This window comes from Gymnodraco acuticeps, unplaced genomic scaffold (assembly GCF_902827175.1).
Source record: "Gymnodraco acuticeps unplaced genomic scaffold, fGymAcu1.1, whole genome shotgun sequence".
NCBI lineage: Eukaryota > Metazoa > Chordata > Actinopteri > Perciformes > Bathydraconidae > Gymnodraco > Gymnodraco acuticeps.
The window spans coordinates 1,206,501-1,222,072 of NW_022990722.1; the positions used below are offsets into that span (position 1 = coordinate 1,206,501).

The 15,572-nt window shown below is 41.7% G+C and overlaps 1 protein-coding gene across 3 annotated transcripts in view; it reads right to left on the minus strand.

Moving 5' to 3' along the window:
- Nucleotides 1-15,572, minus strand: part of qkia (QKI, KH domain containing, RNA binding a) — an 85,467-nt gene that overhangs the window by 20,631 nt on the left and 49,264 nt on the right. For all 3 annotated transcript variants that reach the window (XM_034231703.1, XM_034231704.1, XM_034231702.1), the window contains exon 4: nucleotides 12,835-12,978. In XM_034231703.1, coding sequence (XP_034087594.1) covers nucleotides 12,835-12,978 — 144 coding nt within the window. The remainder of the gene's footprint in view (nucleotides 1-12,834; nucleotides 12,979-15,572) is intronic.

Below are 15,572 nucleotides of genomic sequence, written 5' to 3' on the forward strand. Positions count from 1 at the left end.
GACACTTGAAAAAGGCCCTGGAGGAACCAACCTGGTGGATTAGGAAGCAGGTTATTTTACAATGATGTAAGGGAGCCGGCTGGTTAGGGACCAGAGTGCATGTGCATGTATGTGGACTAAATAAAAAAGAAAAAGTATAGTACAAGTGGGCAAAGCAATTTTGTAAGTGGTGCAGAGGGCCAGTGTACATAGCATGCACCTTCACTGGGGATTGAGGCTGACTTCTAAATGAATGAGACGAGAGAAGAAACATGACTAATTCCCCTTAGAGGGATGAAAGAGATGGATGTGGAACAGGACAAGGTTTCATGGAGGAGTAAGGGAAGGAAGAACTCAGGAGAGCATCAAGGAGAAAGTGCTAATTGTAGCGTGATGAAGCTGAGGATCAGGACAATGAATGAGAGGACAAAGCTACCAGCTAAAATACTAGTTACTTGCACCACTCGTCTTTGTGCTTGTTCAGCAAGTCAGATTAATGTGTGTTAGTTTAAGTGATTTATTGTTGCTCGATCAATCATTGATAAGAATTTGATGGAATAAAAATGCATTAATCTATGGTACATTGGTTCCATGTGTGAAAATATTTTATATATTTTATACGCGTATTTTGTTTTTCACACCAGTGTGGGGGTGAATGACAGCGGGATGAAACAAGCGAGGAAAGGTGAGGAAGGAGATGTAACGTGGCATTCAGCACAAATGTTATTGCAATCTGAATCTTTTCCCCGCTTTGGAGTTTTCACCATTTCCTGTGGCTGGCTCCGTGAGCAGACTCTCGATGATGAGGGTAACAGCAGGCAGAGTGGAATTCAAAGTCCCACTGCCTCTTCTCTTATTCTTAAATCACTGTGTACGTGCAAGCACACGTTTCTAAAACACAAACCCAACAAATAATGAGCATACTATAGGTCGTCTGCCTCCGGGGAAATGCACATACACAAGAAATTCTATCTAAATTTAACGCAATTGCTCCCATGATCACAAAGTCACTGCAATCAACTGTTTCTTTGCCGGGACTCTTTAAATTGCTGGAGTTATCTAATGATAATTAGAACTTCATTAAATGGCAGGCGGTTCCAACTGATCAAGGCTGCTGTAGATTGTTTTTCTATGTGTTTCAGCAGCAAATAGGAGGCAAAGCCAGCAAGTCTATGCAGACTGATTTTGGGCCAAAGAAGTCTGCCTGCCTTTCAGTCGCAGTTCCAGGAAATTAAACAGGAGGACAGGACGAGGGAAGGTGGCCAGGCTCAGGCAGGTTGTTACCTGCAGGGGTATCGTTTCTTTAGGGTAGCAACCACCTGTCTGCCCCCCAGGAGAGCCATAGAGCTGGAGCTGAGGAGAGATGGGCAGATGGAGAGGTGGAGGGGAGGGAAGGCAGGGGAGGAACCCTTGGACCAAGACCAGACCAAGTCCCTGCTGTTGGGTTTGAGCTGACAGGAGGGACTCGGCACACATGGAAAGAAGCTCAATCGCTACCGTATGTAGTACAGCAATAAAAAGCTTAGACTGGAGGAATGTGTGCGACTTGGGAGTTATTCAAATTAGGCCTGAACTAGTAACAACAGAGGCTTTTTGTGGCCATCCTCTCCCCACAATCTATGGGAAACATATTTCTAGTTTTATTAATGCATCCGTGCCTTTTATTTAGTGTGAAAGGAATAGTTGATGATTCTGTGGTGTGTACCTTTGTGCTAGCCTTTAGGCTTTAACAGATACGTTAAGAGAAGTGAGTGGTGGATGACTTGGCTCCTCTATCAGAGAGAGAAAGAGAGCAGCAGACAGCATGAGAGGGCAAAAATACAAGAGAGGAGAAAGGACACAAAACAGGAGGGGGAGGGGAAACTGAGTAAGGGGAAAGGAGTAGAAAGAAGTCAGACCAAGAGTAGGATGGTGGTTTCCCTTAATGCACATTTCTGAGCTTGAAAATAGAAACGTATTATTCTCATCCTCTCTCAGAGGTACTGAGGTAAGGCCCAGGTAAACAAAGCTCCTAGTGTCCCTTTGTGTTGGCCTTTTTGTTATGATCTGACTGGTTGCAAGTGTTATTTTATGCCCAGTCTGGAGTGGGATGTCAGTCAGGGTCTTGCTGGACTTCCAAGAAGTGGACCAAGAAGTGAATGAAAAAAGGCTTTCAAAGGTTGTTTCACCTGACATGGCCAATCATTGTCACTAGCCAATCAAAGTACATGCAGCAGCAATCATTGACACAAGTGTCTAAAAAGCCACATCTGTTTCCTGTGGTAAAACGGTTTAAGTGGACAATTCCCGTTACCCACTTAATAACTTTAGATCATTTATCTGAGGAGATTTATACTCGACACATCTTCAGTGTTTGCTCTCCTGGTCGCAGGCTTCCAATAGGTATCCTGCAAGTGCCCATCTCAAAAGGGTGAGAAGGTCATATAAGGACCAAAAGGCTGGATGAATGAGTGCAAAGAGTGAGAGGATGTGAAGATGGATAATGATGAAAGTGGAGGACAAGAGGGTGGCTGGGAGTCAAAGGTCACGCTGCCTCTAGGTCAGCTCTTATATCAACTGCTTGAGAGTGAATGGAAGCTATAAAACACTACACACATTGCAGACCAAGTAAGAAAACAGAAGTGGTGCAGGCTTGCCATCTCAAGTATAGGTCATCAAGTTAAGGAAGCCAATTAAAAACATGATTAACATTCAGGAGGGAAATGCAATGTCTACTTGCAGGTGGGATGAGCTCACCATTCTCTCAAACGCACACATATATAATGAGAGCAGTGAACAGTGCAGTCCAGTCTGTTGTAACTTAAGTGTCCTGGGAGGTGGAGATCAGAAGGTTAATATGATCCAATCCAACGTTCATTAGCCTGATGAAGGTAATAACAGACTACAGGGAGAACTAGGCTGCAAGGTTGACTAAAACTACCTACTTACTGCCTACTTCCAAGGTCTCAAAGCCTACTTCACAGAGTTACAAAATAGCTACTTTTGTCATTAATCACATTTAAATGCACAGAAATGCACCAGTTCATGGGACAAGAGTAGATAGTAGTGCCTTCATCACACTTTGTTGTGTGTATCTGTCAGTTTAAAGGTTTTCTTGCCCAAAAGTAATACTATTGATGCTGTATATACAACCTTTGAGTAATATCACTATGGTAGACAGCTGCGCTAGTTGGTGTTGGGCACCACCCACTGAGGCTCAGAAATGTGAGATGCTGCTTTTGAGAACATGGCTGGATATCATGCGTGACGAGGGACGCTGGGGAGGGGGGCGGTGGAGTAGATTAAGAGTAAATATGAAGAGAATGGTTGTGATAGGTAGGCCTAACAGAGAATAAACATCATTAATTGGGGAGGCACACAAAGATGGATGCAGCCAGATGGTGTTTTGTACTCATTTGTCATACACTGCTGACAGAAAGAGAGGAGGACAGAGTGAGAGCGAGAAAGAGAGCAAGAAATCAAGGTGTTTATTGATTGCAAAGTTGGTACAGTGCTGCCTAGAAGAGACTTCCACCGTTTAAATCTAGCTTGAACTGCTTGTTCTTCCTCATCTCTCTGTGCATGTGCCTTTCCTGTCTCAATGGTTCTGATGGGGCTGCCATGGTAGCACTCTGCCAAGCCGGATGCATACTGCCGAGTACAGACACAACACCCCGCAGATTGGCAAACTTGGCGTCCATTGAGGTCCATCTGTCTAGTTTTTACAGAAACACAATCTACTGTATGTTCTTCCTCAAAGGTGGTCCAGAAAAGTGGAAGAGAAGATAAAAAGAGAGACAAGAAGGCCCTGAAGACTCAGGAGAGCAAGGAGATAAGAACAAAGACGCAGCCATACAGGTTTGCCCAGAAGAGCCTTAGCCTTGGTCTAGAAGTGCTACAATGATCCAATCATGGCAACGGAGAGAGAGCTCTCACTTCACTATCAACTGCCAAAAAAATAGAAAATAAAGTGGAGCAATGAAATCATCCCCATAATGTGCACTAGAATTGCATAAGTATAAAAAGTACCGAAAATAGAGCAGCAAAAAAGGTTCAATAGAATGATTTAGAGGAAAGTGGGGAGATGGAGCTCAATAGGGAAAATTAAGCTGGAGCAGAAGCACAGGACTGGGCTCCCACTGTGCTGCAAAAAGTGCTTGGGGCAGCTTGGGTCTGCTCGGGCTGCTACCGGGCTCACTTTGTTCTCAGCAATGACAGTTTCATTCAGGGAGGCATGCACTGGGCTCTCCAGGGCCAAAGCGCCCCTGTGCTAGCTTGCTCTTTCTTTCTCTGTGTGCTGTTCTTCTTTCAAACCTAACCTTTCCTGCTTTTCGGGCGCTGTGTGTGAGCGTGTGTGTGCGTGCGTGCTGACGTGCAGATGTGCTGTAGATAGCTTGCGGTGAGTGCCTGCCATCAATGTCTGACACTTTCTTAAATCAGGAATCTCCCATTATTGAAATAGAATGCAGGACTTTAGTTCTAGCAATAACATTTAAACAAGTGTATATGAACCTTTTTATTTTTTTAAATACATTTGTTTAACAGCTGTCCCTAGATTTAAATACGATCATGTACGTGGCTGATGTATCACTTCAGAGAATAAGCATGTAACCTCATTGAATGCATGAGGTGAGGTACTGGTGGTTCGTTTCCAGGGCAACGTGTTTACATTAACATTATAGGATTTAACCTGCTGAGGATTTTTTTAACAGTACCACTTGCAGTGTGCAATGCAACATAATGATATGCTTCATTTTCTCTATCATCATAACTGAAAATAATGCAAAGCCACTGTACAGCGGATATTTTATCAAGAATTGTATCACTTAAAATAAAATTGCTTAAAAAAAAGAGAAAAGCAGAATAGCTTAAGGGACTTCTAAATAGAATATGATTCTGCTGTCTGAGCCTGACTAATGTGTACAAAGGTCTGCTTGAGAAAAATATAAAGACTTCTTAATGAATCCCTAAAAAGCACTGCATCTATCTATACCTGGGAGAAACTCAGCACAAGGACCTTAAAACAAAATGCTAAAAAACTGAGACGTTTCTCAGAATTTCAATAAGAATAGGTGCCTCTGGGCCAAAGCACTCAGGGTTACCTCAGGACAAGGCCTTTGTCTGGTCTCAGGTGGCCATGCCCAAGTGTCTGCCTGTCTGTCATTTTGCCATAAGCACTTCATACAGCGCGGTGACCTGAAGGGACCACGGAGAATTTATTTTATCCATGACAATGTCCAGATTGTACGCCACACACAAAGGAATGGGCACATGTGTGCATCAATACACAAATAGACATATACAAACTCACTAATGGAGCAAAAAGGAGCCACATGTGTGTGGATACAAACGAGCACATTGTAACCATCTATTGTAACGTCTGTCAATACCTTTAAGAGGTGGTAATTACTGTTAACCAGTATAGGAACCCAGCCAACAGTCTCTTTTTAGAACCGAAAAGATTACTACGCAACATCTGAGACAAGAGAGCTGGGCAAATTCTTATTACACAACATCATCTGTATGCCATCTGAGAGGTGACATTATTGTACTATTAAATATCATAGACATAAGTCATGCTTATGATCATTCTTACAATTGGCCTGGGTCTGATTTCGATTTATGGGCAATACCTCCCTGCAGGTCAATCAGTATTGCTCCCCACACCTTTCAGGACAGGAGGGGGAAGTGGAGTAGGGGTGCAACAACAAATCGACTTCATCGATTACCAAATTAGTTGCCAACTAATTCAGTCGTCGATTCGTTGGTGACGTCATCACGTGTGTTTTACGCGCCGTTAAGCTCCAACGTTATTGGTCTTTTTATCGGTACCGGAGACATTTAAAAAATACATGTCATGTATTATTGCTACATAAGCATTAGGCATTCACACTGCGGTACTTTTCCCACAAAGGTTCATGTGAACTTAGTTCATGTGAACTCTTTAGTTCGCATGAACTAAGTACAGATCGCGTTCACACTGGAAAAAATCCCTGGGGGTGGATTAGGCAAATGAAGCCGCTGACGTCACTTGTTCTTCTTCTGCTTTGGGTTTACTGGCAGGCCGCAAACCACTTCACGGCGTATACTGCCACCCGGAGTCCCCGGCCGGAAGTCCCCGGAGTTGGGGACTGGCTTCAGTAGAAGCTGCTGGGAGTCCCAGCAGCTTCTACTGAAGCCTTCCGAGTAAATCGCCAGAACGCCGACACCTCCTCATCTCTACCACTCCCATGTTTTATTTTGTGTTGCCATAAGTTAGTCTCTCTGCGTTTCTGCGCTGGGCTAATGCTAATGCTAATAATGCTAATGCGAGGATAATAAAATGGCAGCTTCACAAAACTTTTTGGGAGTTTTGCGGGGCGTGGTTTGCAATCCTTCCAGCCAATCAGAAATATAGCTCTTTTCTCACAAAAGAGCCGCTCGAAAGTCCCTGCTCTCTAGCAGGGACTTTCGAGGGGGTAAAAAGGTTCACATGAACTAATTTTAGTACCGGCTCTTTTTGGTGTGAACGCGATAAAAGAGTTCACATGAACTAAGTTCACATGAACCTTTGTGGGAAAAGTACCGCAGTGTGAAAGCGTCCATTATATCGCAGTCTTAGTGTCTCCAACTCGTTTCTAATATGCAAAAAGACAAAAAAATACGTCTATGATGTATTTTCGATCTTTCCAATCCAGAAGAGAGATCTTTCTCTCCCCCGTCTGTGTGCGAGGGGGCGGGGCAGTTTACAAACACGTGGCTGCTACATGCAGCAACACACACTGCGGAGATGGCGGCGAGAACTCGCTCCGATGTGTGGTTAAACTTTACCAGTCTCGATGTGGAGAATGCTCGTTGCCAAAAGTGCAATAAGAGTTTAGCATGTAACACGAGCAATTTGTCTAAACATTTAGCAAAAGTGCTCCACATCCAGACGGAGGAATGCACCGGGTTCGACCGTCTTTCTAGTAGCTCTGTAGCCCCGTCCACGAGTAACGTTTCCACGTCAGGTGTTATGTATGCTAGCAGCAACACACGGAGTTAACTCCATGATACAAACATGGGTTAATGATTAGAGGTAACTGAGTTATTTAGTTTGTTAAAGTTTCAGCTATTCTGTTTACAGTTCTGTCATCACATTATTTAATACGATTTGTTAAAACACTTGTTTCTTTTGATGTGAAATATTATTTATTTAATTTAAATAAAAAGCAATGTTAATTTTGTTCAAAATGTGTTTAGTTAATTTAATAATATATGTATTTTTGAATCAAGTATTCATCTTTATTGTCTTCATTGTTAGTTTCCACATGCCTAAAACAACCTCAAGCTAAAAGTTTATGGCTAAATAAGAGCGTTTGAGAAATTGTGCAAGGCGTAATAGTCCGAATAGTCGATTAATCGTTTCATTAATCGATAGATTAATCGCTTATCAAATTAGTCGTTTGTTGCAGCCCTAAAATGGAGCAGGCGAGTTAGGGTTTATGAGTAGAGCTCTGCGAAAATCTGAGTCGAGGTTGCCCAAAGTGCAGTGGGGCTCTGCTGCCGGCTCCGTTTGAGGGCCTTAACCAAGGACTCAAGGGATGAGCGCAATATTTGAGGAAGTGTGTATGTGCGTGCAAGTAGACGTATTTTTCTGGGCATGCATATCCATGTGTGTGTGTGCTATTGTGTGTGTATTGAGGGTTGGATCAGTGGAGTAAATCCACACTTGAAAGAGTAGCTCAATCAAGCTCTCCCACCCATCTCTCTCATCTCGCTGATGCACCCCTGCTTCCAGTTCACCGAGAGTTGAAGAGTTCACAGGACTGAGAACTGGAGAGCGCACCACGGGGCGAATCAGAGCAACTACGAACCTGTAACATTTATCAGCACCCTATTCTAACTGTCAATCGATCTCTGAATAAGGAGCAGCCATTGACAGGGCGTACCAAAGTCAATATTTGCTCAACCAACATGTCAAGTAACAACTGAATTGATGATAATTTAGACACGGACAGAAAGTATTTAAAAACATACTTACTCTACCGTTAGTCACACTTGGTTATTCCCATATATCTTTGAAACAGTGTCTAAGTGGAATTACTGAATATTGTTATTGAAAACTATATTAGTCTATAATATCTATTAGAACAAATCTATTAGTTTAAAGCCTTTGAAAAACAGAAAAACTAGTTGAATGATAAAGTAAAAATACTTGAGATTATTGCATATACAACACAATCATTGAATAAATTAAGACTGTCAGTGTGACTGTTATACAACTTGCTCAGCTGATATAATTAAGAATATGTTTTTCAATGTCAGATATCCTGGCTACTAATTCAATTATAAGATTATATGAAATCAAAATGATTATATTAAAAGTCTGACATAAATGTACCACTGTCTTTGTAGACAAAACTACTTTTGGTTATCATTCTGTACACCGTCTTTGTTTGATTTCTGCAGCTGGTTTGTCTTCATTGACGAGTAAAGCCTGTACTTTGAAAGGGAATAAAAAGCATGACCCAACATTTTGTTTCCTTTTGATTTTATAAAGACGATTTTACGCTGCCAAATGTAGAGAAGATGCCCTTCATTAGAACAGTGCGTTCCAAGCATGTCCATATTTTAATCCAATCTAGTTTAGCATGATAAAGGGCATCACTGCCAAATGGCTTTACTTCCCACCCACTCGTGTGCATACATATACACGCTTGACATGGAGAAAATATGGTGCCTTTAGGGAATCTGGGGTAGACAATGCACCAACCAAACACACATGGATATTTGGAGAGACACTTGTGTAATTTTCTCCTCACGAATTAAAGAATTTACAGGTTCATTTGATAGGCTGAGATAAACACATCCATCGAATGGAAGCATCTTCTCATTGCATTGAAATGAACAAAGATGCCTTGCTTGAAGGAAAAACGACCTGTGGTGGTTTGCATTGGGTCATTAATTTGCTCCATAAAACTCTTATTTGAATTAAGGGTAGAGTAACACTTTTTAGGAGGAAAATGTCATTAGTGTCTTGAAAGAGCTTGAAGCTGCTTTCTCATGTGTGAGAAATAAGAGAAGAGAGTTTCTCCTTAACCCAATAAATGGTTCAGGTACTGACTCAGACCATCTTTGATTCACTTGTAAGGCTACAAAATGAAGGAGATTTAGAAAAAGGAAACTGTGAGGAAGCTATTTTTGTGGCACTCCATTCAGATGACTATTAGCTGCCAAGAGCTGTCATTGACATAAAAGGACGCCCAAGGGGTTTTGTTGTGTATTTGTCTACACATGTGTGTGAACAGTGACTCATTCATCACTCTTTGGAACATTGTTGCGCGCAGAGACAGCCTCATCCGCTAAGTTGGTGAGTGCACGCACATTTTTAAGTGTGTGTGTGTGTGTGCGCATATGTCAACATCCTCTTTGTGTACATAGAGGCTGTGGAGATGCGAAACCCTCCTGCTCTCTGAAACAAAACAAGTGCCCAAAAATGTGACAAGCGGGCTGAGTAGAGACAAGCAATCCTTAAACAAGAGGACATGAATTGAAGTGCGTTGAACATTGTCAGGCTGGGCCGAGGCCTCACTGAGACAGAAATGATCACACTCGACAGGAGACCCCGGCATGATGGCACCGTTTGTTTCACATCTTACATCCATAACCAGTGCAGTTCAGATGAGCTAAACTAAAAGTTACAGATTATGATAATTATAATAAAGTTGCCCAGATATGGTTAATAATTTTCAGGCAAGTTTTTAGATGAAACACTTTCATTTCACAATGGTAATGTTCAGTCTTTGTGGCCTTCTTGTGTATTTGTTCATAGTTAAATAAAGTGGTCTTCTTTGAGATATCGCAGTTATTATAGAAAGCATCCAAATTCTGGTACTAAAAGGTTGCAGACAACTACATGTGAGGCAAACATTGTACTTGCTCCATTTGTTCCTCCCAAGTAAAAGAATACCAATAAACAGGGTTCATACACTTTTTCACCAATGATTTTCAATGACTTTTCCAAGACTTCTCAATGACCTTTACCTCATTTTCCATGACCAAAAAAAAATTACCACTGAAAATGATTTATTTGAACATGGAACAGGAAAATAAGGTCTGCATATGAAACATGTAGTGCCTATCTAAAACAAATCAAATAGTAGGCTTACTAGCTTCTACACGCTGAAGCAACTGTAGTCAGGGATGCAAACTCATCAGGTATGAAAAAGGTGACAAGGATTTGAGCCCCCGACCCCACGGAATATCGGCTTTAAAATTAGGAACAACAGAGGATTTTAGCAGTCAGAGCAACTAAAGCAGCAGTTAATAACAGAAACGCCAAAGAGTCACATCTAATAGAAATATATAAAAGCATTTATTTTAATTGTGTAGCAGTCAGTTTATAATTTTGGCAGCACTGTTGAGCATTTTGAAAATGTATTTTCATGCCTCTGTGCAAGGCTTAGTCTTTCTATCTTTATGGCATCTGGTGTAAAGTAACTAAGTTCATAAACTCAACAAGTACTATACGTGGGTAAAATGTTGAGATACTTGTACTTTATTAAGTATTTCAATGTTTTGCTACTTTGTACTTCTACTCCACTAAAGTTCAGAGGTACATGGTGTACTTTTCCTCCACTACATGTATTTAATACCTTTAGTTACTTCACAGATGTGGATGAATGATGTGAAATATAATCAAGGTTTAAATCAGACTTTAGTTCCACCTGGAGTAAATCCACCAGCTACCCTGCAGTATACAAAGTCATTCAAACTAGCTGCACCTTTACCAGCTTTGAGAACACTTTCATGATCAATCATTAGAAAACATATCATATATATTATTCTGAAATGGACCAATCTGCACAACGACTACTTTTACTGTCACTACTTTCACTAGATTCTGATGAGAATACTTTCCTACTTTCACTTGAGGAACATTTTGAATGCAGTACTTTTACTGTGACAGAGTATTCCTACACTCTGGTACTTCTACTTTTACTAAGTACAAGATCTGAGTACTTCTACTTTTACTACAAGATCTGAGTACTTCTACTTTTACTTAAGTACAAGATCTGAGTACTTCTACTTTTACTTAAGTACAAGATCTGAGTACTTCTACTTTTACTACAAGATCTGAGTACTTCTACTTTTACTTAAGTACAATATCTGAGTACTTCTACTTTTACTACAAGATCTGAGTACTTCTACTTTTACTCAAGTACAAGATCTGAGTACTTCTACTTTTACTCAAGTACAAGATCTGAGTACTTCTACTTTTACTCAAGTACAAGACCTGAGTACTTCTACTTTTACTCAAGTACAAGATCTGAGTACTTCTACTTTGACTCAAGAACAATACCTGAGTACTTCTACTTTTATTAAGTACAAGATCTGAGTACTTCTACTAAAGTACAATATATGAGTACTTCTACTTTTACTTTAGTACAAGATCTGAGTACTTCTACTTTCACTCAAGTACAATACCTGAGTACTTCTACTTTCACTCAAGTACAATACCTGAGTACTTCTACTTTTACTACAAGATCTGAGTACTTCTACTTTTACTCAAGTACAAGATCTGAGTACTTCTACTTTTACTACAAGATCTGAGTACTTCTACTTTTACTCAAGTACAAGATCTGAGTACTTCTACTTTTACTCAAGTACAAGATCTTAGTACTTCTACTTTTCCTCAAGTACAAGACCTGAGTACTTCTACTTTTACTTAAGTACAAGATCTGAGTACTTCTACTTTTACTCAAGTACAAGATCTGAGTACTTCTACTCAAGAACAAGACCTGAATACTTCTACTTTTACTCTAGTACAAGATCTGAGTACTTCTACTTTTACTCAAGTACAAGATCTGAGTACTTCTACTCAAGAACAAGACCTGAATACTTCTACTTTTACTCTAGTACAAGATCTGAGTACTTCTACTTTTACTCAAGTACAATATCCATACTTATACCACCTGTTTATAGCCTATGAAAAAAACTATTAGAAAACGAAGGCTAAAGCTAACGTTAGCAGATAGTGACAATGTATGCTAGCTAGCAGAGTTCAGCCGGCCCGACAGGCAGGAAGAAGACTCGAGCACACAGCTCGCGCTTCATATATAAAAAAATAACACCATGCGCGTCATGATGGCACATAACAGCTCGCGACTGCAGATTATTTCGGCGATTAGATAAAATGTAAATTATATTTGACGCAACTTTAGTTACATTTACATGACTTTTCCAAAACTTTGGAAAAAATATTGTTTTCCATAACTTTTCCAGGGCCTGGTTTTCAATGACCGTACGAACCCTGAATAAAGTACATGTAAAACATACTTCTGTATTTACAGGATAAAGGGCATTAAGGAAAGCAGCTCAACACTTTACAGTTCAACAGACACGGCCTCTTTTGTTGCATGGCCCGACATGTGCTGGCCCCATTTCCGCAGACCACCAGGCCACCTGATGGCAAAACTGGGCCTTCAGCTGCCCTGTCCACCTGGTCACCACAGTTTACAGGGAAAATACACAATGCAAGCCAAAAACCTATCAGCAGCCATTACCAGTAGCACAGTGTAAGAGGAAGTTCAGGCAGGGGGAGCGGAGATAAAATGTGGCGCTCACAGGAGGGTGTGTTGGTGTGTTTTTCCACTCCACTGGGGGCACAGCCAACCTGTTCCCCTGGTTTATATATGGAAGTAAACAGGATGCCAACAGTGGGAACGCAGTGGCTCCCCATATGTAGCCCCGTTATCTTGACGTTAGGAATAAGATAGTGTAGCATTTAACAGCCCGTCTCTGCACAACTAAAAGGTTCTAGCTAAACCATGTTCTGTGCGTGTCTAAGAACTTTTATTAGTTATTAGGCGAGGACAGCCTGTTTACATGAACTTGTGTGTGGTATGTACTTACAGCAGGTACGAGGAGCTTCTTGACCTCCTCCACCGCTCTCCTCATCTTCATCTCAGCTCTGCCCTGTGTGTCTTCCACTGTGATCAGGACATGAAGGTCTTCGTTTAAGTGTTCCCAGTTTGGCTTCCCTCTGTTCTGCTCTTCCTGGAAAGACGGAGAGAAAGCAAGTGAGAGATATGGTGAGTGAATGTGACAGTGTGGGTGTGTGGAAGCACCAATGCAGTAACACAGCGTATCACAGGAAGCGACAGTGAAATGCAGGCATGCACAGAGGGCAAATAGGCCCTGTGAAGAGAAGCAGGATAACAGGAGCGCCCCTTTAGTCAGCTATTTTGCTTTAACTTTGAAAGGACACCTTTCTTTAATAGATCCCTCGCTTCACAGAGACAAAGACGACAGATAGCCCTGCAGCAATTAATATCAGCCAAAGATGGATGGGTGCAGGGATCAGAGAGAGATGGATGGGGATTATTTAAGCCACACCACCTTAACGAGTCAGTATGCAATTATAATACATGGATCAAGTTCAAAGAGCTGCAGGATTGTGTGGAGGTGCACAAGTGTGAGCCTCTGTCTCTGACTTGTGTTTGGGTGGACAATAGAGTCCGGGTAACAATAGCTCACTGAGGGAGTCGTTCTCCCCCCTGAAAAGGCTGCGCCAAGGCACTCACAGGCGGCCAAATTATAGTGCTAGCAGGACCTGCAATGCAAAATGGGCTGTATTCAGAGTCTTTGAACACAATTAAAAAAGTTGACGTTTCCGGATTTCAGCTTAGGTTTGTTGCATGTGTTCCAGGTGCCTCCACGTGAAGGACAGTCACACTTTAATCTTTTGTAATAAGGTAAAATGGGATATTCTGAGACAAATAGTAGCCTGACAATTGCATAAAATAAAAAACATGCTTCTACATTTATGATAGCTACTTTCCTCCCTCTTTGTGTAGCCCAGTGGTTCTCAAACTTTTTCTGTCAGGCCCCCCCTTTGGAGAAAAAAAAAAGTCGGGGCCCCCCCAACACAAATAGTCAGGCTCAGTGGCGGTGCAAGAGATTTATTTTGGGGGTGCTGTGGGGTAGCTTGACGTTTCATAGAGGGTGCTCAAACATCGGTCGCTACAGTGGAATTTTCTACTGCAACACTCCCCACGCACATACACAGTGTACCCGCGACTGTCACAATGAAGGCTCGATAATCAGCTCGCCGCATATAGGTGTAAGCAGGGGTAAAGTGCTATTTGTATAGGTGGTGTGTGGACCTTACATAGGGGGGTCCGGGGGCAAGCTCCCCCGGGAAGATTTATTTTTAAATATTGAAGTTAAAAGCATCTATCTGGTGTACTTTGAGAGCAAAATGAAGAGATCTATGGATACCTCTCTCAACATCCATTTGAAACAGAACTGTACACAGATTTACTTTTTCTTTATGGATATTTTACAAATCACCCTTTTAAACTTTTTTTTTTTTTTACTGTCATATAGTATTTCATACCTGTTTTTCATTTATTCTCTTATTTTTGTATAACTATAATGATCATATAAACGTGTGACTCGGAAATAATTGTTTACATTAATGGTGACCAAAACATTTGAGACCCACTGAGATAACACTGAGAGAGTCCTTTAGCTCACCGAGTCTCTCAGTCTGGCAGGAGAGGACTCTCCTCCACTTTGTTGTTGAAAAAACTCCTTATATCTGTTAGCGTAGCTCGCTAGCACCAGAAGCTAACAACAACGATCTCCAGTACCGGTGCGCTCTCTCTCTCGCGCACACAACATGGCTAGTTCCACACACACACACAGAGTCGAGCTTTAATGAAACACAGAGACCCAGACGTAATAGTACTGTACCATATTATTTTCGAATCAATAATATTTCAAATTATGATTTTTTTTTTTTTTAATAACCATTTTTCCTCCTGGTCTCTCGCGCCCCCCCTGGCATGCCTCTGCGCCCCCCAGGAGGAGCGCGCCCCCCACTTTGAGAACCACTGGTGTCGCCCAACTGACAGTAAATGTAGTGTGCAGACACTAAGAGCGCTCTAAAAAGTATCTGTATCACGTGTCACTGTATCACGTGTCACTGTATCACGTGTCACTGTATCACGTGTCACTGTATCACGTGTCACTGTATCACGTGTCACTGTACAACGGTGAAAGTCAGCGGTTTGAAAGCAGACTACTTTCTTTCTCTCCCCCCCCCCCGAGGTGAGGAGTTGAGGTCTAGGTCGTCTGAAGCAGACATGACATCAGATGCTCTGATGTGTGGCACCACATTAAACATCATAACAGGAATATAATGTTATGAGGTTTAACGGTTGTTTTATGAAAACAAAACCGGTACGTCAAGAGAACTGTAACTCAAAAAGATTTCAAAATGTGAATTTAGGTTTTTTTCCGAAAGGAGATCAGAGTCTCAAGCAGTCAACCTCATCCCAGCCCTCTCCTCTCCTGCTGCTGCTACAGGTTTTGTACAGACTGTTGATGAACACTGTCATTTACTGCCGCCCATACAAAACACCCCAATTTCAGATCACTGTTCATTAATGAGTAGTGAGCTACTGCAAGGGTGTCTAGCTACAAACTATGCATTGAAGTGCTCTACAGGGAGTCCACCCGACATGATTTCAATACCCTAAACGAGCACCGCAGACTCAGAGGGAGCATGCACACGCACAAAAAGACACACATAAGGCTTAGAGCTTGAGCTGAGTGCCACCCACCTGCTTTCTACTCCACAGAGA